The sequence below is a fragment of the Marmota monax genome, unplaced genomic scaffold, assembly GCF_021218885.2.
Source record: "Marmota monax isolate L192 unplaced genomic scaffold, Marmota_monax_Labrador192_F-V1.1 WCK01_AAM20220418_F8-fsc00096, whole genome shotgun sequence".
Lineage (NCBI taxonomy): Eukaryota > Metazoa > Chordata > Mammalia > Rodentia > Sciuridae > Marmota > Marmota monax.
Genome location: NW_026695236.1, coordinates 4,127,220 through 4,150,617, shown reverse-complemented (window position 1 = coordinate 4,150,617; position 23,398 = coordinate 4,127,220). Strand labels below are relative to the sequence as shown.

The 23,398-nt window shown below is 37.3% G+C and overlaps 1 protein-coding gene across 13 annotated transcripts in view; it reads right to left on the bottom strand.

Moving 5' to 3' along the window:
* Positions 1-22,225, bottom strand: part of Picalm (phosphatidylinositol binding clathrin assembly protein) — a 99,648-nt gene extending 77,423 nt beyond the window's left edge. For 7 of the 13 annotated variants that reach the window (XM_058577360.1, XM_058577363.1, XM_058577361.1 and 4 more), the window contains exon 1: positions 21,773-22,223. In XM_058577360.1, the coding sequence (XP_058433343.1) occupies positions 21,773-21,902 (130 nt within the window). In that variant the 5' untranslated portion in view covers positions 21,903-22,223. Of the gene's footprint in view, positions 1-21,772 lie in introns of all 13 variants that reach the window. The other 6 variants (XM_046439306.2, XM_058577367.1, XM_058577369.1 and 3 more) reach the window with 2 other exon arrangements.
* Positions 22,226-23,398: the final 1,173 nt, after the last annotated feature.

Below are 23,398 nucleotides of genomic sequence, written 5' to 3'. Positions count from 1 at the left end.
GAGTCCCAGATTTAAAAAGAGACTTTAACAAATTAAGACAACAGTAGTAGTGTCACTAGTGGCCTAGAGGCCTGTGGAACTAACCACCAAAATGAATTACAACCTTTCAAATAGCAGGGAAATGTGGTAGCACCCCCAATCATTCTATACCTCACATCTCTGCTTCACCCTTGACAAACCAAAGACAGTGAATAGGATCTTCATCTCTAATTTTGCAAAGTCTCTAGTTTTATGTAGATGGTAAGTAGAGACAGAGGAAATCTCAACTGTTTATTATACATTTTGAAATTAAAACAATGTGCTTACTTTAAATGAGTCAAAATTTCCATCAGTCATTTATTACACTTTACTAAGTGCAATACCTATAGCAAGTAGGCATCAAGTTCACTAAGTAACAAGCAAAAGCCCTTTCTAAAAACATCACTTTCAAATTGCTAGAAACAGTAATGATGCAGTTGGAAACAGTAAGCAGCACCTCTCTACATGGCTTTAAGTTGGGAAATAATGCTCTGTAAGTGGAAAAGATGAGCAATTCTATACTTACTGGTAAATTACTATAAAATAAAGCCAAAGTAGTTTTCCTATTAAGTTTAAACTTAAGTTTTTAAATTTCTAAAAGAAATAATCACTAGCAGACACACACAAAAAACTACCATCCTCATAAACTTATTACCATACAACTCTTCCTATAAAATTCCATGACCCAGGGCTGGGGTTGTGGCTCAGCAGTAGAGCGCTCACCTAGCATGTACGAGGCTCTGGGTTTAATCCTCGGCAACACATGATTAAATAAATAAAATAAAAGGTATTGTGTCCAACTAAAACTAAAAAAAAAAAATACTAAAAAAAATTCTATGGCCCACATTCCCTTGCTTCTAGTATAAAAATTAGTCTCTTCATTTCCTAATAAATGACTTTCTTAAAAGACATTATAAAATACCTTCTGAGATAAAGATCTTAAAAGCTACCAAAATTAAAATGAACATGTTACTGTTTTAAACTTAAAAATCCCATGTAAATTATACCTTGATAACAATTTAAGGAAAAGAATATATCCATTCAAATCTAAAAATCCAAGTTTTGGTCATCAAAAAGTCTTTGTTGCTATAGGGCAACAAAGTTATTCCAGACTATACACCAATAAAGAATTTGGTACATTTTATTTAAATTTAAACGTTGAAAATAAAGTGTTATTTGATTCCCTATATGTTTAAAAGCCATCAACTACCGGTTATGGTGGCACACGCCTGTAATAGCAGAGACTCAGGAGGCTGAGGAATAAAGTTTGCAAGTTAAAAGCCAGTCTGGACAACCTACCATGAGACCCTATCTCAAAATGAAAAATTTAAAAAGCATGGGGTGGGGGGCTTTGGGATGGGGATGTAGCTCACCCCTGGGTTCAATCCCTAGTACTGCAAAAATAAATAAATAAAAGTAAAGCCATCAGTCTAGTATGAGACAGCAAAAACTTAAACTCAAAATATGTCTGAAAATGAGTTACTCATCTATTAAAAGTTAGAAACAATCACAACTTATTATGCATACTGCAGTGTTAATTATGAACTTGTTTTCCCCTTTAAAATAATTTATTTATTTTAAAATAAAATAAAATTATTATCTTAATAAACAGCATTTTGAGAAACAGATCTACACTGCTAAAAAATTTAGAAACAACAACAACAAATATCTAGAAACAAATGTAACATCACTTACTATATGGTACCTAATACCTTCAGTGGGTTTTTCTTTTCTTTAGTTCTGCTACTATGTCTCCTACCACAGTAATGATGCAGAGATGCTAACAATAAAAACACCTTAAGATTAAAACTGTTGATTCTTTCATGCCAGTATCTATACATAAATAAATAATATTACATACATATTTTCAAACACCAAATTCTATCTGTGGGTATACATGTGAAGAGTCCCTTAAATTAGTGAAAGGGTGTATATTTTTCTTGGTTTGCTATGGGAAAGAAAGCAATATAAATCTTCAGTGGTCTACACAATACCAAGAAAAATTTAACTACCTTTCTACCATCATTCTACAATACCAAGCTTTTAACCACCTCCTTTTCTGCCAGATTTTCCCCCAAAATAATTCTTTTCAACTAAAATTCTTATACTATGAATATTTCAAGTTAATCCTTTCCTAAACTTGGTGAAAACTGGAGAACATTAACTAGCTTTTTCTTTTGCTGCTGTTATTAGATACCTTTCAGAATGACTGAGATTGGCAGGTGAGGAAAAGGGATTTCCATTTTTAGCCATTTCTATGAGATATTCCTTTAAATTTCATCTCTCCCTATCAGAAATTTTCTAACTCACACTTCTTGGCAGTCTATCCTAAGTGCTATTCATTTCTAATCTCTGCCTCAACAACAATAAGGATGCTAATTTCACCATTACTAATGTTCTGCTCTAGGATGTCCTTCTACTTCCATGCAAGGTCCCATTCATTTCCATGTGCAGGATGATAACAGGACCAAGAGACATATCAGAATAAGCAAAAGATCTAGAATCAAATTCCATATTCACTACTAACCATTATAGCATTATGACTTGAGTAATGTTAGTCACTGAGTTTCAAACTCCACATATTAAAAATGGAACACTAATACTTAATTTGAACAATATCCTTTTTATTTTTTTGATACCAGGGATTGAATTCAGGAACACTCAAATCACTGAACCACATCCCCATCCCTTTTTGTATTGTATTTAAAGATAGGGTCTCAATGAGTTGCTTAGTGCTTCACTTTTGCTGGGGCTGGCTTTGAACTGCCATCCTCCTGCCTCAGCCTCCTGAGCTGCTGGGATTACAGGCATGTGCCACCACACCCAGCCTGAATAACATCTTTGACTAAAATATCTTTAGGTACTTTATAAGCTTTAAAGCACCTTTACTAATATAAGATACTGTTGTTTTTATTTAGCATCTTATTTTATTGATGTTTTCCCTCATTTTGGTAGACTATTCCTCCCCATGATTTTCCCCATATGATATTATAAAACCACATCACACTCAATGACTCCTGGAAAACCTCTAAAGTCCAACTTCTTCTTCAACTGTTATGTTTCAGATGAGGTGTCCCTCCAAAAGTTCACATGTGAGATGATGCAAAAAGGTTCAGAGGAGGTTGTGAGAGTCTTGACACAATCAGTAGATAAAAAGCCCAGATCATGCTGGCATCCTGACCCTGATAGGGATTAACTGGTAACTGAAGTGGTAGGGTTTGGCTGGCAAAAGTGGGAATTGGGCATGGCTTTGGGGTATACATTTGATTCTGGACAAGTGAAGTATCTCTCTGCTTCCTGATAATGTGAGCTACTTCCCTCTGCCACTCTCTTCCGCAATGATCTTCTGCCTCACCAAAATCCCCTAGGAAAGCAGCCATCCTTCTATGGACTAAGACCTCTGAAACCATGAGCCCTCAAATAAACTTCCTCTTCTACAATTGTTCTGATCAGGTCCTTTACTCTCAGCAGCTTCAACTGAGAAGTGTTACAGTAGGTACCTGGCACTCAAAACTAGCAAAATAGACTAGGGGCACTGGCATATGCGTATAACCCAGCTATTCAGGAGGTTAACTTTGTAGAAGGATCCCAAACTCAAGGCCAGCCAGGGCAACAGAGCAAAACCTGGTCTCAAAAACAATAAAAAGATCTTGAGGGGGGCTGGGGATGTGGCTCAAGCAGTAACGCGCTCATCTGGCATGCGCGGGGCGCTAGGTTTGATCCTCAGCACCACATAAAAATAAAAAAATAAAGATGTTGTGTCCACCGAAAACTGAAAAATAAATATTAAACAAATTCTCTATCTCTCTTAAAAAAAAAAAAAATGGTCTTGAGGATACAGCTCAGTGGCAGAGCACCCCTTGGGTTCAATCCCCAGTACTACAAAGAAGAAAAAAAAGATTGAAGGAAAATTGAAAGTAGCAAAATATTAACACAAACTAGTGGCTGTGCTGAAACGATAGGTTCTTCAAGCAGTAATCTTTCCATTAAATGAATGGGTGAAGATACCCATTCATCATATTTATTCCTTCTCTTCCCCATTTCAAATGGTGTGAGTGTAGTCATCACCTTCTCTAATTATCCTAAAATCACACATTCTCTGTGTTTAGCTGACAGCAAAACTAACTCCTAATACAGACAGTAACCACTTCTTATTTGCCTCACTTTATCATATTCATTGGCGGCATCATTTTTATTCTGGCTATAGTGAACTGAAGTTGACAAATTATAAGGAAAGCAGCACACAATTCAACCCAAGTTGAAAAGGAACTTGTTTCAAAAGTTTTGGGCATTGTCCATCTCCAGATAATTTAGAAATTACAAGCCTTCATCTATATGCAAGTTTAAGGAAGCCAAGAGTGTCACAGAAGAAAATACCTCAACTCACTAGATATTAGCTGAACAGGCCTTATGTGATTTAGTTACATAAGAAGAACATACAAAGGAGTTTTCCAGTCATCTTTTTTGCCCCAGAGATACAATCATTCCCAATATTTCGCAAGAGCAGAAAGAGTAACTATGTTAAATGGAGCCTCAAAAGCTACAACACATTCTTGGTTGGTCACAAGTTAGGAAAACATAACTGATAAAGAAAGTCAAGGAAAAGGTTATTCTAGGTTAAATCTCTAAGCCAAGGATAGAACATGGCCTAAGTGTTTTTCCTTAAAGTTTCTAATCTCCTGTGGGGCTGGAGATGCGGCTCAAGCGGTAGCAAGCTCGCCTGGCATGCGTGCGGCCCGGGTTCGATCCTCAGCACCACATACAAAAACAAAGATGTTGTGTCCGCGGAAAAAAACTAAAAAATAATAAATATTAAGTCTCTCTCTCTCTCTCAAAAAAAAAAAAAAAAAAAGTTTCTAATCTCCTGATAGGAAGAAATGATTCTCTCCCTGTACAGTACCTTCAGGAGGTCAGTAAAGGAGTATCTCAGCCTCCTGAGCTATTCTATAAATAGCTTTTTCTAACTTAGCTGCCAACTCCATAACTAATTTTTTAAAAACAGTACTTACCTTTTATTGCCACTCAGCTGTGATATGCAATGTTTCTGGGATAGGCTACAGAAAACTACCCAAAAATAATGCCCTGGGCTTTACTACAGCCAAAACAATACTGTGCAGAATTAGAACAACAAAAATGAGGGACTACACAAAATCTAAACTTTGTATTGAATTAATACCCAACACAAATTCCAAAAACAGTAACTAACAGACAAATACATAATTCTGTGAAGAAAAGTTACAAAAGTTAATGTTGAAAAAAGAAAAAGAAACTCTGCTAAATTTGAACCTCTCAATCATTAAGCAACTAACTTTACTTCTAAAAGGAAAATGTCACAAATGAGGATAAGGATAATGTTGGTATATCTTCCAATTCTGAAAACAAAAGGCAAACTTACATGTAAAGAACAAACCAAGGGCTGGGGCTGTAGCTCAGTGGCAGAGCGCTTGTCTAGCACATATGAGGCACTGGGTTTGATCCTCAGCACCACACACAAAAATAAACAAATAAAATAAAGACATGCTATCCATCTACAAGTACAAAAAAAAATTTAAAAAAACAAAAAAGAACAAACCAAGAAGGAACTGGGGCAATAAGGTTGACCAAATTGTTATGTGCATATGCAAATATGGCATAATGAATTCCACTATTATATATAATTATAATGCACCAAAAAAATTATTAAGAAAGGAAACCAAAGCATTCCTTCAGTTCCTTACCAAAAGATCAAAAGCATCTCTCCTATAACTTATTTCCTCTTGTATACAGTTTTAAAAAACAATTCAACATAGGTTCACACTTTTAAAAAGGCCAGAGAGAAAGATAACTTACACTTTGACAAGTCAACTAAAATTAGCTGTGCATATACTTCAAAGTAAAAGCAAACTTTTTCTTCTCCTCCTAGTGGTTATTATAGGTACACAAAAGGTTATAGTCCAAAAATATACAAGCAATTATAGCAAGAAAAAAAACTGAAGCCATGATTATATGATTCCAGTTATTAATAAGGATATACATAGAATTCCCAAGTCCATAATACATACACATAGAGTTCATACAGTTCAAGAAACATAGTTCTCCCAAAAAGCAAACTAAATTAAGGATCCATGAAACACATTATTATTAATAATGCTTATATTCCTATGGTTCTAGGAAATAAAAATAAGAGATAAAAATAAGACTGGAATAATAGTCCATAAATTCATGATTTAACCAAATCATTCAAAGATGATTTGTTACTGTGGCAGAGCATATGGTGATGGATTAGTGATACTTCTTATATATCTTTCATTTTGACAACAAATCAGGACAATTTGCCACTGTACAGCACAATTTGGCAATAGTTAAAGCAAGTACTAGTACCATCCTTTTTGAGTTATCAAATTCATAACGCTGGTATGAACACTCTGAACTGATCGAATGAACCAAGTTGTTAAAGACCAATATACTTGAATACTTTTAAAAATGAAACAACAAAAAGCTGTTCATGAAATAGTTTACTAGCCCAGTACTCTGAGCCCATTATTTCCACCAAAGATTTATTAAATAATTACTAAGACACTTTTATGCAACAGGCATGATATTCTGAATACCAGTGATACCAAAATGAATAAAATGGAGTCTAGTTTTTAGAAAAGATAAACATGCACAGGCTGCTTTGTGGGGTGAAAAAGAAAATACCCTGCAGAGGGACGGGGAAGCAATCCGATTACAAGCTTGAAGGAGAAAAATCTCATCCTAGGCTTCAAGATCAGCAAAACTCCTTGCCTTTCCTATTTTCACATTGTCAGCAGAAAATAAAGATATAGTGTAATTCTCAAAAATGGACTCTAAGTATGGTCCAACTTTACCTACAGTAGCCAAAAGCTACCAGACAATAACTTATATCTAAAGTATGACTAAAATGTATACTCCCTCCACAATCTGATCTCAGACAATCATTTCAGCTGTATTTCTCATTATACTCTGCTTAGTTCTCTCACTGGCCCAAAGAGCCCCATTTGCAGATTCATTTGTTTCCCAAACACAACTCCAGCCTTCCCCACCTACAAAAGTCTGTGCACACTTTTTCCTCCATATGTCTATTGCTCCTCACTGCTTATCATTTAAAGTTCAGTTCTGTTCCTTAGCAGCTCTGGAGACTAGAACAGGAGGATCATGAGTTCAAGGCCAGCTTCAGCAAAAGCGAGGCACTAAGCAACTGAGTGAGACCCTGTCTCTAAATAAAATACAAAATAGGGCTGGGGATGTGGCTCAGTGGCTGAGTGCCCCTGAGTTCAATCCCCGGTACCCCCCCCCCAAAAAAGGTATTATGTCTTCCTCTGATCCTCCCCCCACCCCTGCTTGATACTGGGAATTGATCCCTGGACCTTGTAAATACTAGACAAGCACTTTACCACTAAGCTACAACACCCAGGCCTTTTTAAATTTTATTTTGAGACAAGGTATCACTAAACTGCCAAGCCTGGCACTAGGACTTGTGATCCTTTTGCCTCAGAGTAAAGAGTTGCTGGGATTATAAGTATGCAACTATACCCAACTCATACACCTTTTAATGTAGAGATCAAGTGTCATTCATTTTTGTATTCTTTTCTAGACCCTGATCACTTTCCTTCAGCATCTCACTTATTGTTTCTAATCAGGATTTGTACAGGTCCTGCTCAACATTAAACAGAATTCAATCTCTGAATGTTTGGCCTTCATTCTTACTCATACACCAAGCAAAAGATTTTAAATATTTCCTATGAAATTTTATGAAAATACCATGAAATATAAAAAGAATTCTCACTTTCTCTACTTAGCCCAAGAAAAAGCTAAAGTCTCACAAAATGATAATCTTAAGAGTCTTAGTAGGTCTTTAAAAAACAGCATGGAGGCCAGGCACAGCAGCGCATGCCTGTAATCCCAGCAACTCAGGAGGCTGAGGCAGGAGGACTGTGAGTTCAAAGCCAGCCTCAGCAAAAACAGGTGGGAGCTACTCAGTGAGACCGTCTGTAACTAAAATACAAAATAGGACTTGGGATGTGACTCAGTGGTTGAGTGCCCCTTAGTTGAATCCTTGGTACCCCTCCCCAAAAAACAAACAAACAAACAAAAAACCAACCAGCAATGGAGACCAGGAGGGAAAGGGCACAGATAAAGTAGTTAGTAGGAAGAAGACCATCCTCCACTCATTACAACTTACTGAAGGCATATACTTCACTTCTTACTGTCTTTATTTACAGCTTTTTTTACAGTGTCCTATATAAAAACACACAAGCCCTTAGCAAATAAAGCCTTATAACATCCTGCTATAAGATGTGGACTACTGCAGATAACGAAAAAGAAACCTAAAACCAAGGACTATCCAAAATCCATTTCTGACAATCACACATAACAATAATAGTATTAAATAAAAGTAATAAAATAATAGTACCAAAAAACAGAATAGGAGAAGAAGGAACTGCCAATATTTAACAAGCTATGTTTGAAATCAAACATACCAACAAAGAGGGGAGGAGTGAGGAGAGTGGAGCGGGTATGGGGATGGGAAGGAAAAGTGGAATGTAAAGGACATTATTACCCTATATACATGTAAGATTACACTATTGGTGTGACTCTGCACCATGTTCAGCCAGAGGAAGGAGAAGTTGTGCTCCATCTGTGTTCAATGTGTCCAAATGCATTCTACTGTCATGTATAACTAATAGAACAAATTAAAAAATAAAAATGATTTTTAAAATAAATAAAATAAAAATTTAAAAAATATATATAAATATATGTGTGTGCACACACATACCAACAATAGGTATATCCCAGGATAAATTTTTAGTGTGTTAAACTGACCTGATTTTATATAACCTAACTCTGAAAAGTTGATTCCAACTCCATCATTCCTCACATTTTCAATCAATATGGAATAAAATGTACTCTTGGTTATGGGGGGGAAAAAACATTTAAACAAGCCACTATTATAGCAGAGACTATTACTCATGCAGCAATTTTCTACTTTCTTTAAATGATCCCAAACTACTATTTCATAACACACAGAAACCCAATAAGAAATTCATTCTCCTTGATTCTTTCATATACATGCTATATGCTGTATTTAGCATAATGAAAAAGACATACAGGAGCCATATCTATAAACAATTATAATTATAAGCACTATGAAGAATTCCAATATATAAAAAGTGTCATTATGGCAAAATACAAAATCCTATAGAACCATGGGATAACACTTTTCCGTGTGGACAAAAGCATACTTATTCAATTATTATGCTATCTCTTCAATCACTTGAAAAACTACATACGTTGAGAACCTAAAAAACACACAGTGAATCAGGCTAAGTGTTCCATCCAGCTGAGAGGATATTCAACCTAAAAAAAAAAAAATCCCATTTATCCACAACAAACTATGCCCAGTACTGGGGATTAACATCAAGAAAATACTTTTCTCCTCCACAATTTTCTATATCTACATTGCAAAAGAAGATAGTAATTTAGATTCCATGTTAACTTAAAAAAAAAAAAAGGGGGGGGGGGGGAAACGCAAATATTTTTAGTTTCCTTTTACATAGCCTTGTTTCCTGCTATGGTCTAAATGACCCCTTCAAAACTTACGTTGAAATTTAACTGCCACTGCAACAGTATTAGGATGTGGAACTCTAAGAAGATGGTCCTGAGGACTCCACCCAAAGCATTAATGCCATTAATGGAGAAATGAGCGATCTATAAAAATGACCCCTTTCAAGTGCTCTCTTGCTATATGATATCCTCCTTCATGTTATGACACAATAAGAAGGCCTTCACCAAATGGTGAAGCATTGTTATTGGACTTCCCAGCCTCCACAACTGAAGTTTATTGTCTTTATAAACTGGTCAGTCTGATCCCAGTACAGTGGCACATGCCTTTAATCCCAGCAATTCGGGAAACTGAGGCAGTAGAATCCCAAGTTTGAGGTCAGTCTGGGCAACTTAGAGAGACCCTGTCCCAAAATAGAAATTTTTTAAAAGGCTGAGAATTAGCTGAATGGCAAAGTATTCCTGGGTTCAATCCCCAGTATCACAAATAAATATATATCAAAATTTTCAAAAAGGACTGGGGAATGTGACTCAGTGGTTAAGCACCCCTAAATTCAATCCCTTGTACAAAAAAATAAAAGTGGAAAGACAATAGTCACAGAATGGAAAAAATGTAGCAAATTTTATAAGAATCTAGTATCCAAAATATGTAAAATATAGTACTTTCCTAGAATCCCAAATAAATAAAGAACCAAATTTAAGCAAAAGGAATGAATAGACATTTTTCCAAATAAGATATACAAGTGCTCAATAAACACATAAAGAGATACTAAATATCATTACTCATTCCCTAGTGCCAGACTAGGGATATAGCTCAGCCTAACATACATGAGGCCTTGAGTTCAATGGCAGTACTACGAAAAATAAATAAGTAAATAAAATAAAAATAAATAAAACATTAGGGAACTAAAACAAAACCACAATAAGATACCACTTCATACCTTCTATGATGACTACTTAAAAAGTAAAAAACAAAAATCTAGTGTTAATAAGAATATGGAAAAACTGAACCCTTCATTCATTGCCAAATAGTGCAGCTACTATGGAAGTCTGGTAGTCTGTCAAAAAGTCAAACATATGATCTAGCAATGTTAATCTTAGATATAAACCCAAAAGAATTGAACGTGTTCACACAAAAACTTGTAAACAAATGTTCACAGCCATATTTTCCTTTTTTGGTGCCAGAGATTGAACTCAGGGACACTCAACCACTGAGCCACACCTCTAGCCCTGTTTTGTATTTTATTTAGAGACAGGGTCTCAGAGTTGCTTAGCACCTCACTTTTGCAGAGCCTGGCTTTCAATTTATGATCCTCTTGCCTCAGCCTCCCAAGCTGCTGGGATTGCTGGTGTCACTGCACCCGGCCACAGCCATATTATTCTTGATAGCAAAAAGAGTAAACAACCCAAATGTTCACCAAGTGATGAACGTATAAACAAATGTGATATATCCATACAAGGGAATGCTATTCAACTATAAAAAGGAATAAAGTACTATTACATGTTATAAGAATGAACCTTAAGGGCTGGGATTGTGGCTCAGCAGTAGAGCAATAGCCTACCATGTGTAAGGCACTGGGTTTGATGCTCAGCCTGACATAAAGTAAAATAAAGACATTGTGTCCACCTATAACTTTATATAAGTATATATATAGAGAGAATGAACCTTGAAAACATCAGCATGCTAAGAAGTCAGATACAAGACCATACATTATCCATTTATATGAAATGTCCAGTAAAGAAAAATTCATACACAGAAAGCAGATTAATTGTGGTAAGGGGTAGAGAGGTAACTGAGAATAATTGTTAATAGATACAGAATTTCTTCTTTAAGGAATGGAAAATGTTCTAGAATTAGATAATGGCCATGGTTACAAATAATGTTATGACTATATTAAATACTACTGAACAATACACTTTGAAACAGTTTTCACATTATGTTTATTATGTCTCAATTTTAAAATTATTAAAAAACCACACACAATTCTCTGTCATAATTATCTCTGAATTAGTTAACTGCTAATATTTCAAGTTATTCCATTTAATGCATGAATCAAATTTCTGCAAACACTTTTTTAAGAGACAATCAAAAAGGTCTTGCAGCCAGACATGGTAGTGTGTGCCTAAAACATCAGCTACTTGGGAAGCTGAGGTCAACATGGACAATCTAGCAAGACCCTGTCTCCTAAAATATATATATAAAAAAAGGGTGGAGATGTAGCTCAGTGCTTGCTTAGCATGTGTGAGGCCCTGGGTTCAATACACAGTACCACAAATTAGGAGGACTAAGGGTGGGGGCAGGGAGGGTTTGCCAATCCTCTCCAGGAAAATACCATCCATTATTGATTGTTCACTGTATACTTAAATTTCATTAATCTTTTTGCATATTAGATGTATTTAAAACGATACATTTGTTCTTCTAAAGCACCCACAAGATAGCTAATTATTTTATTAGCACATTCAAGATGAAACACAAATACCCCTTGTTCTCAGAGTTTATAGTCACAAGAGACCTATAATTAGCAGAAACAAGGACATTAAAATATAGAACATTCTGAAGTCACCTGTACAGTATATCTGCAATCTTTATGGAGTGAAGTGGTTTGGAGAGAATGCCTAGCTTCCTCAGTCACTACTTGGAATAACTGCCCTAGAGTAAAATTTGGGCTCCTAGGATTCTTTTAAGTAATAAACTAATGCTGTAAATACCAGCACATTCCTGAAATCACTGCTGGAATTCCAAGTGTTCAAAAGAAAACTTTAAACAATTTCCATTAGCCCCTGGGGTATCAACTTCTAGTCTAGATTTAGTGACCTTACTTTTACTATCATTACTACTAGCATACCAATCTTTACTTCACACTTATATAAGGGTTACTTCTAAATCAGTCATTTCTTTTCTTTCACATTTTTACGTTATCTGCTAAGTGTACTTCATCTTTGCTTAATCAAAAATGAACCTGCCACAGTCACACTCAAGGAGGCACCCTTCACACAAGAGGCCAATATGACTGGCACTACCTTGGAGTGGTACAAGGAAAGAGCTCTGACAAACACTGCAGATCTATTTCTGGTCCTCTGCTTAATTCTTAAAATTACATTCTACTTTCAAGAACATGCCCTCAAAATATGCACTTTAATATATAGTTCAAATTGAGCAGCTATAACAAAAACCTTTGCTCTAACAATGTTTTAGAAAACACTACCCAGTATCTAAACAAAACTAAACCTCTTAAGGTCTCAAGTTCTAGGAAACACACAGATCATTGTTATAATGTGTTACCAAAACATTACTAACTTTATATATAAATTTTTACCAGCCAAATACAATTCATTACAACTAAGATAATTACCATAAAGAATATTCATAAATGTCTGCTGGAATAGATCTTATTCTATTGCCATAAGTTGTTCATGGCATAGTCTGAGATATGCAAGCAGACTAAGCACCCAGAGGGTTGCTGACTAGGTATACTTTGGGAAATACAGAAAAGTACAGGGGAAAAAAGTTCCTATTGTACAAATAAAATACACATAAACCACACACACACACACACACACACACACATGGTTTACACATATAACTACTGTTTATTATCAAAATTATAAACTTTATTAATGGTGATAATGTTGGACTAACAGGACCATGAAAATTATTCAAGGAATGTTTTTCGGAAACAGGTTATCTAGTGAAAACAATGGGGGCTGCTTTCCCCAGGGCTTGCCTAGCATGCCTGAGGCCCTGGGACTCAATCCTCAGTATGGTAAAACATAAACAAAAAAAAATGAAAGCAAATAATTTAAAGAAATTTTAAAAGAGTGGAGATGAGGGTACAGCTCAATGGTAGAGAGCACTTGCCTGGTACATGTAAAGTCCTGGGTTTGATCTCCCAGCCTCACTAAAATAAAAAGATAAAAAAAAAATCACAGGATGTATCTATCTTAACAAAGGAATGAGGAAAATATTTTGTGTCCAAGGAATGTTGTGTGCAAAAGCAAATAGGTTCTGGTGGCATTTGCCTGTGATCTCAGGGACCACAGAGGTGAGACAGGAAGATCACAGTTCAAGGCCAGCCCAGGAATTTAGAAGATCCTATTTAAAAATAAAAAACAAAAAAGGCTGGGGATATAGTTCAGGTAAAGTGCTCCTGGCTTCAGTTCCAGTACCAAAAGGAGAAGAAAGAAAGGCAAATAGTTTGGATGTCAAGAAACTCCTTGTGGCTTAATTGATATTAACCTGCCTGTTCTTCATGAAAAAAAGATTGCTCTGGGAGGAAAGGAGGAGTAGAGGAAAAACAAATAGATCAAGAGCTCCAAGAGTTCCAATTTAATGACAGACTTTATTAAGATCTTGAGGGGAGGGGGGTTTTTAGATATCATTGCTAGACTCTTTTTTCCCCCAGTGGTCACCTTTCTAAGTAACACTGCACATTCCTTCTAATCTGCCTAAACAGTGTGAAATAATCAAAGGACAAAGTCACAAGTCTTCCAGTGGTTGGGTTGCTATTAACTACCAAATCAAATCCAAAATTACTTGGAGGATATCTGAAATCAAGTTCCTCTCTGAGAACAGTTTTCTCCCCTATAAGATATACCTTTCCCTAGAGGTATATTATTTAGGATCAGAACCTTGACACTTTTAATAGGTTAGAACCGCAAAGAATTTTTAATCTGAGTTCTATTGATATTATTGTTAGAAATTAAAGCCATTTAAAAATGTAAATTTTCATTTAAAAATAATAAAATCTATTATATGTTTGACAAAATTTCATGAAAAATAACTATGTTTTCCAAAGCAAAATTTTACAAGAGTGGAATTATTTTAAATTTTTGTAACACTTTAGTATCTGGCTTAATAGAAAACAGTTGGAATGATTCTTATGTGCTAATACATTCAATCTATTAGAATATCACACACATAGCCTCTGAAAACCTTCACTGTACACTAGTGAAGGAATGAAAATTGAAAAGGCAAATACTATCTTAGTAATGAACACAGTTTTTTAACCTCACAAACTTGCTGAAAGGGTTTGGGGGACTATACTTGAAGAATCACTACCAACAAAAGAGCAGAGGCAACACAATGGAGCAATGATAGTCCTTTATCTTTGAAAGTGGAACAACTGGACATTCACACACACACAAAAAAAAAAAATTGTATAGACACAGACTTCACACCTTTCACAAAAATTAACTCAAAGAAAATAGAGAACTAAATGTTAATAAATAAATAAATAAATAAAGCTCCTAGAAGACAACATAAGAGAAAAATCTCAATGGCCCTGGGTTTGGTGATGACTTTTTAAAGATACAACACTGATAGAATGATCCATTAAAGAAAGAATAGCCAGGTATGGTGGTGCATGCCTGAAACTCCAGCTACTTAGGAGGCTGAGAAAGGAGGAGTGCAAATTTAAGGCCAGCCTGAGCAACTTAGTGAGACTGTCTCAGGTAAAAAAAAAAAAAATAGAAAGGGCTGGGAGATGTATCTTAGTGGTAGATATGCCCTGGGTTCAATTCTCAGTACCACCAAAAAAGAAAAGAAAAGCTGGATTTCACTGAAATGAAGTTTCTGCTCTGCAAATGATATTCATAAGAATAAAAAGGAAAGCCACAGACTGGGAGGAAAATATTTGCAAAAGATACATGTGACAAGGGACTATAACCTAAAGTTTACAAGAACTCTTAAAATTCAATAAGAAAACAATTTACCTTTCAGAAAGGGCCAAAGAACTTAACAGAAAGAAACTTCACCAAAAAAGATACACAGGCTAGCTGGGCACAATGGTACATGCCTGTAATCCCAGCAACTGCAGAGGGTAAGGCAGGAGGATCACCAGTTCAAGGCAACCTCAGCAATTTAGAGAGGTTCTAAGCAACTCAGCAACCCAGTTTCTAAATAAAATAGAAAAAAGGGCTGGGAATGTGGCGCAGTTGTAAAGTACCCCTGAGTTAAATCCCCAGCATAAAAATTAAAAAACAAAACAACAACAACAAAAAAAAAAAAAAACAGAAACCCTCAACAACTGAGAAAGACTGTTTCAAAGTAAAAAAGAAATCTGTTAAAAATGTATACACATAAAAAGATGCTCCAGATCTTTTCATTCCATCATCAAGGAAATGAGGCCAATTAAAACAACAATGAGCTACACACCTGTGAGAATGCTCAAATTCTAGAACAGTGAGAAAGTTAAATACTGGTAAGGATGTAAACTACAAAAACTCTCAATCATTACTGATGGAAATGAGAAATGACTCTGGAAGTGACTTTGGAAGACAGTTTTGGCAATTTCTTACAAAATTAAACATACTCTTTTTTTTTTTTCCTAAGAATTCAACGTTTATTTTATTTATTTGTTTTTATGTGGTGCTGAGGATCGAACCCAGTGCCTCACACATGCTAGGCAAGCATTCTACCACTAAGGTACAACCCCAGCACCAAACTGAACACATTCTTAATATAACATACACACAAATGTTGACAGCAGCTTAATTTATAATTGTGAAAATTTGGAAATAACCAAGCTACCCTTCAACAAGTGAATGGACAAATAAACTCTGATACATCCAGATGATGGAATATTATTCATTCCCAAAAATAAATTTTAAGCCATGAAAAGACATGAAGGAATCTTAAATGCATATTACCAAGTAAAACAAGTCAATCTGAAAAGACTATATATGTTTCCAACTACGTGGCATTCTGGAAAAGGCAAAACCATGAAGATAGTTTAAAAAAAAAAAAAAAAAAAGCAATGGTTTCAAGGAGTCTGAGGTGGTTAAACTACTTTGTAAGACCCTAAAATGGTGGATACATGCCATAGGCTTTTCCAAAACCAAGGAATGCATCATAACACCAAGAATGAATACTAATGTACATTATGGAGTTTGGGTATAATGTCAACATAGGTACATCAATTACGACCAGCTGTACCACTTTAGTGAGGGATATTGATTATGGAGAGGATATTCGTGTGGGAATAGAGTAAATATGAGAAACAAGCAGCTCAATTTTGCTGTGAACCTAAACTGCTCTAAAACAATATTCATTTTCTGGGATAGAAAAATAATTATGTAAAAAGTCACACTGAGATGACAGTACAGACTCCAAGTGCTACACTACTTGGGATCAAATCCCAGTTCACCTCTTCTAGCTATATGACCTTGTGGGGAAAACAGAGGCTCTCTCACAAAGCTGTTAAACGAAAATGAACTAGTTATCAAATACAAAGTGTTCTGTAAGGCATCTGGCACACATTAAACACAAATAAATATTTGTTAAAAATAAAATCAAACTAGGTATAAGCACAAAGAACATGGCCATTGCTATATTTCTATTAAAACAACTTGAGAAACCCTTAATGCTTTGAAAATCTGGCAAATCACAACTAAACATAATTGTTAATACAAAGGTTTACGTTAATCAAGATTCCTTTTAAATGAATATCACTAGCCAAATATAACTGCCCAAAATAATTCTCCATGAAAAGAACAATATACACAATGAACACAAAAAATTCTAAAAGGTCAAATCCAAAATTTTGATTCTCTAGAGAAATGCATAAAGCAGTTCAACTGGGAACATACTGAGACAGAACACAAAGTAACGGAAATGCCACTTTAGCCACCAAAAGAACAGGAAGAGCAAATATTAAGCCTTTACTCTGCAAATACCTCTTCTTGTTAGGGTTCTAACCTTGTGCCAAAAAACCTTTAAATTTATTTTTCTTACTTCTTTGATTTTGGAACTGAAGAAAATAAACAGAGGTAACTTTCTACACATTAGAATCAACTTTTGTATTAAATATTCTACCATACAATTTTATTTAAATTAAAGAAATTCTGATAAAATAAATTTAGGGGCTGGGCCTGTAGCTGGGGAGGGGGGCAGAGCACTTGCCTACCATATGTGAGACACAATGGGTTCGATCCTTAGCACCACATAAAAATAAACAAATAAAATAAAGACAAACTATCCACCTACAACTACAAAATTTTTTTTAAATAAATAAATCTGGGGTGTGGGATTGTGGCTTAGTGATAGAGATCTCATCTCACATGTGTGAGGCACTGGGTCCCATCCTCAGCACAACATAAAAATAAATAAAATAAAGATATTGTTTCCATCTACAATTTTAAAAAATTTAAACAAATAATTTAAACAAGTGTATTTTAAAGATATCAAAGGATGTGTCTCATACAAATGCTTTACAAATAATATGAAAAAAATAGCCAGGTCATTATAAAGTGTTTCACTTCTCACCCACCACTATAATTTTAAATCCAAACACAAACACACTTAAAAAAAAATTATCCAAACCTGGTGCTGTGGCACATGCCTATTAATCCCACTAGTCCAGAAGCTGAGGCAGGATTGCAAATTTGGCCAATCTCCAGCAATTCAGTGAGACCCAGTCTCAAAATAAAAAGGACTGGGGATGTAGCTCAGTGGTAGTGTTTGTCTAGCATGCACAAAACCCTGAGTTCCATCGCCAGTAAGGGGGGAGGGTGGAGATTCAGATATATAAAATATACAGTAAGCATAAAATGCATAGATGTTCAAAGTCCAGTATTAAGCATATCTTAAAGTAAGCCCATTAGTGAGGCACAATCACTTTAAAGAAATGTTTTAGAATTCATTTACTAATTACAAATAGGACAAGAACAAAAATGGGTGAATGTCAGTCTTTTAGAATACAAACTTTGGTTGACCCTCTTTCTATGGGTTCTAATCCTCGAAATCAACTAACTTCAGATCAAAACATTTGCAGGGAAGGGGAACTGCACAAGTACTTAACTTGTACAGACTTTTCTTTTGTCATTATTCCTTAAATATAAAATATAATGACTATTTACAAAGCATTTACATTGTATACATATAAGTAATTACAGATGATTTAAAGTGTAGTATATAAGTAATCTAGAGATCCTTTAAAGTATAAAGGGATGTGTGCAGATTATATGCAAATATTATGTCATTTTACATAAGGGACTTAAGCATCCACAAATTTTGGCATATGATGGGGAGATACTTGTGCCTGGGAAACTGAAGTCCTTCAAATATAAGGGCTGCCATTCCTCTACCTTGATTTTGGATAGCCATAAGAGGCCTGATATTACATAGAAATCATTTATTTTTACATATGTTTCAAGTTTAACAACTCTTCACATTAGGGATATTAGTTAACTTTTATCCATTAGTGCCTATAAGCAAAGAAAAAAGATCCTTTCTTCAAGAAGTATACAATGTAGTATGAATTAAGCTATAACTCACGGATCATAATAATCACTTCCTAATATGGAAAGATCCTAGAAAGGAAGTGTACAGAAACCACGGCCACATTCTATGGCTTATAGGGAAACAACAGTCCTAAGCATATTATGTTTTTGTCAAATGCTGCCATTTTAAATTGTTTCCTTTTGGTTCAAATAAGTAGGCATCAGTTGTTAGAGACATTAAAAAGTACAAAGATGTGGTGCTGAAAATCTGTAATCCCAAAGACTCTTGGGACGCCGAGGCAGGAGGATCATAAATTCAAGTCCAGCCTCAGCAACTTAGTTTGACCCTGTCATAAAATAAAAAGGGCTGGGGATGTCACTTAGCAGTGAAGTGCCAGAGTTCAATCCCCAGACCAAAACAAACAAACAAAAAAAAATCAGGAGTACAAGAGAACTAAACTTTCATTTAAGAAAAAGTTTTTAAACTTCTAAGAAATAAGTCATTTGTGATGATATATTTCTGCATAAAGCCTAAACTTCATAATGTTTACACTAAGAATTTTCAATTTTCTCAAAGCATGTTGAAGTGTGGGAGGAGCAAGGTATTTAGTAAACCACTGGTTGGTGAGACTTTAAATTTCATCAATGAGAACTAGTTTCAAGGACATTTAAATTGCATTAAAGGCCAAACAATATCACTGTGTTTTAACTCCTCACTGAAAATAAATGGATGCACTTTATGTATGTAGTTTTTTCAGTCAAACATTATCAAGTATACTCAAGTTCTAAAAATACGGGAGTTTGAAAACATAGCAAAAGAGAAAAAAGAACTAAAAATGTCAGATTTTCCTCAAAATCTAATCCAAGTTAACACTTGCAGTAGCAGCCATTACAAGAAACAAGGCCATTAACATTTATAAAACTACAAACAACTCTTCAACCATAATCAACCTATTGTCTCTCCCTTCAAGCAACTTTTCAAAAAGAATCACTTCTCCATTTGAAATGACACACCCTTACAAAAACTTTTAAAGGCAGTATCTATTGTTATAACTTATTTTGAATGAGGGAAAACAATTCACATAGTCAAGTACTTTCTTCTTACACACACACACACACACACACACACACACCAGAATTAAGAGTGTTAAGGTAAAATAAGTTTTGGTGGAGCAAACTCCCGTCTTTGGAAGGGACATAAGCAGTAGACATGTCTACTCCAAATATAAAACACTATGGCTCCACAATGCACTGTAAGGAATTTTCTATTTATACAAGTGTCATCATTTAAGTATATTCTCCATTCTCTAAACTGGCTGAGACTGAGAAGTAACAAGCACTCTGCATGAGTGTCACAGAGAACCAAACTAATGATTTTTACAAAACTTTTCCACAAATCACAATGAATAATGGTTTTGTCTGTAGCAATTACTTGTTCTAACAGCACTTCATGAGCAAAGTATCTTGGAAGAATTCACATTTTGTTGGAAAAAAAAAAAAAAAAAGCTGTTTAAGTGCAATGCAAGTATTACAAGCCAAAGTCCAAATGAAAAACCAAAACAGGGCTCCTGACAGTGAATTCCTTTCAGAACATGCTCACTCTTGTTTCACATGGTAAAAGCAAAGTAACTTTCATGTATGATGAAAGTTATTCAGTCTAATGTATCCAACAGTTATTTTAAAAGGGAATTTGTGACTATTTCCTTACTCTCTCCTGAAAAGTTTCAGGTCAAAGCTCCGGTGGACTTAAGGATTGAGAGATCCAATGAGCTTTGTACCCTGAGGTAAAGGAGGTGGCTTATGGGTGGCTTCTGGGTTTAAAAAAAAAAAATGGGAGGAGTTAGTTCTACTAATTGAATCTAAGTTACTGAATGAAGCAATACTATGCTGTATTAGAAAAGTTCGTGGCCCAAAAGATAATCAGCGTGAATTAAAAAGTATCCAAGATGAAGCTCCAAACATCTTTTTACCATTGTTTTTAACCAGATGTATATTATTTGTAGATAATTTTATTAATTCATTTTGAACAACAGTCTGCATACTTAAGCTTCTAAAGTTTCACACTTAAGCTTCTAAATTCAAACCGCCAGGGTTAACAGTTCCAGGAACTGACATCAGTATCAGCAAAGCCTTTTTCCATATCCCCATTCGATATTTTTTAAAAATGTGGGGGACTGACATTCTCAGCTCACCCTCACCCGGGTCAAAAGCACAGACAATACAATGATTAAATTCCACCAGAGGCGACTAAAAATACCAGCTTTCCGCAAAGCTTTCCCTAAACCAAAGTGAATCCCTTTACTTTTACTCCTCAAGAAGAAGGTAATATGGGATGAACGTCGGGTAACTGGTATGATACTGGAAAGAAAATCAGTCGAAGGAGTTGTAGTTCTGAAGCTATAGAGGCAAAGAAAGGTAACCCAAAAGGAGGAGGAGGAAAAGTGGAAGAGAAAACCGGGAAGGGTGAAGAAAGGAAGTGGGAACCACTTCGAAGGCTGCGGAGTAACAGGGTCCAAGGAACCCGAAGTCCATGGAAACCCGAAAAAGGCTAATAGGGAAACAATGGGGAGGTGAGTCCCGAACAAGCGTGGCGACGCTCGGGCGAGGGCGATGAGGCGGCACGGGACGGGTGAGATGGAAGGGCGAAAGGCTGCAGTAGACAGGAGAAGCAAGGCGGGGAGGCAAGTTGGGGTGTACTGGGGCACGGAGGTGCGTCGAGCGCGGAGGCCAGGATCCCCTAGGATCTGGGAGGGGAGTGGCTTGCCAAGAGATTTTTGGACAGGGGACGTAGGGAACGGAGGCCGTGAAGGCAGGTGTGATGGAAGCAAAAAGAACACAGCTCGACGAGCAGAGGACCCGCGGCGCCAGATAAGACGTAGGGAGGAAGAGGCAACTGGAGGAGAAAAGAAAAGAGATGGAGAAAAGGACGAGGACTGCGCGGGCGTGAAAGGGGTCCGCGGTGGGCTTCACTCACAGTCCAGGTGCTTTTTCTTGGGGCCCATGATCTCGTGGGTCGTGGCCTTGCATACTGTCTTGGACACCGCGGAGCCGGTGACACTGTGCTGGGCGGCTGTGATTCGGTCCGTCAGGCTCTGGCCAGACATCTCTGCGGCTCCTCCGCCACCCCTTCTGCTCGCCAGCCGGCGGGGACCGGGACCCCCAAGTGCTGGAGGGCCCCCACCCCCCACCGCACCCCCTACCCCCACCGGCTCCTAGCCCGCCTGCCGGCCTGGGGCGGGGCTCAGGGCCGCGCGCTGCCACTCAGCCTGCAGAGAGCCGGCTCGTGTTCCCCGCGGGGTCCGACACGATGTCGAGCAGTTCCTTGCCCCCGCCTCAGATCTGCCCACCCCTTCCCTGGTCAGCTGGAGCCGGGCTGGGTAAGAGGGACAGGCAGCTGCAGGAAAATGGCGGCGCCAGGCTCCTCCTCGGAGCTTTCCGGGCTGCCCGGGTCACGTGACTAGGGCACCGCCCCTCCTCCCTTCTCCCGCCCCTTTTTCCTTCCCTTTTCTCCTCCACGCCAGCCCTCCCTCGCTCAGCGAGGGAAGAGCGGGGCGGCGCCCGCGCGTTACGTGATGGAACCCGCCCGGCGGGCGCAACAGGAGGCCGGCCCGGGGGGAGTGCGCGGCCCGCCGCGTCACGTGGCCCTCTCTGCCAACAGGTCGCCTAAGGCTGGGCCCCGGGGGGGGGGGGGTCACAGAGGGGGGGGCGGGGCGGGGGAGGGGCCGTGAGGTCGGCGCGCTGCGGGGTGGGAGGACCTAGGGCCTGAGGTTGAAACCCACGGCTTGACAAAGAGGAGGTGCAGCTGCTTGCACAGCTTCTTCTAAGGAAGAGGGTGTCAGGGCTCTGACTCCCGGGGCTTTCCTAGCCGAGTCAAGACTGTGTTTGGTGACGCTCCCAAAGCCGTCCTCCTGGCTTAAAGAAAAAGGTTCCAGCCAATCTTCAGAACCTGCCAGCAGGCCTCTCTTCAAGGTGGAACTGTTGAAGCTTCCTGTTTGTTTACCCCAGAAAGGTTTTTTTTTTTTTCTCCCTTGTTCCTTGAGAGACTTTGAAATGTCACTTGGTTTTGTTTATCTTTACTCTGAAAACTGGACATGTAGCTTCGAGTCTAAATTTAGATACTAACCGGCCAGTATTCATCCCCTAGGGTGTCAAATAGGACAGGAAACACATAGCTTCCCTGGAATTCGAAAAGGGAAGTAGTAGGATGATGTCAACAGGGATTAGCTTGACCCTACAAGGCTGACTGCTGTGGTGATTAAAGGTCCAGACCATAGAAGGAAGTGAGAGGGGTAGTAAATGGAAAAGTTCCATTCAAAGGGTCAGAAATAAGTACCTGCCATCTCTCCGGGTTTATTATTTCTTCCCTTGGACCTATTTTCTCTTTGGGTGATCCAGATTTCCATGGAAAGATATTGACACTGCCTTGCCTTGCAGACATTTTAGAGCTGAGTTGTTATATCTCAAAAATCTCTTTTGTAAGACCCAGAAGATCTATTAACAAAGCCTTTTAAAATGCTATTACTGGCCTACATTTAACTCATAGTTAGGGATAAATTTTAAAATCTATGAATGTTAAGTTACCATCATAGTCATATGTAAT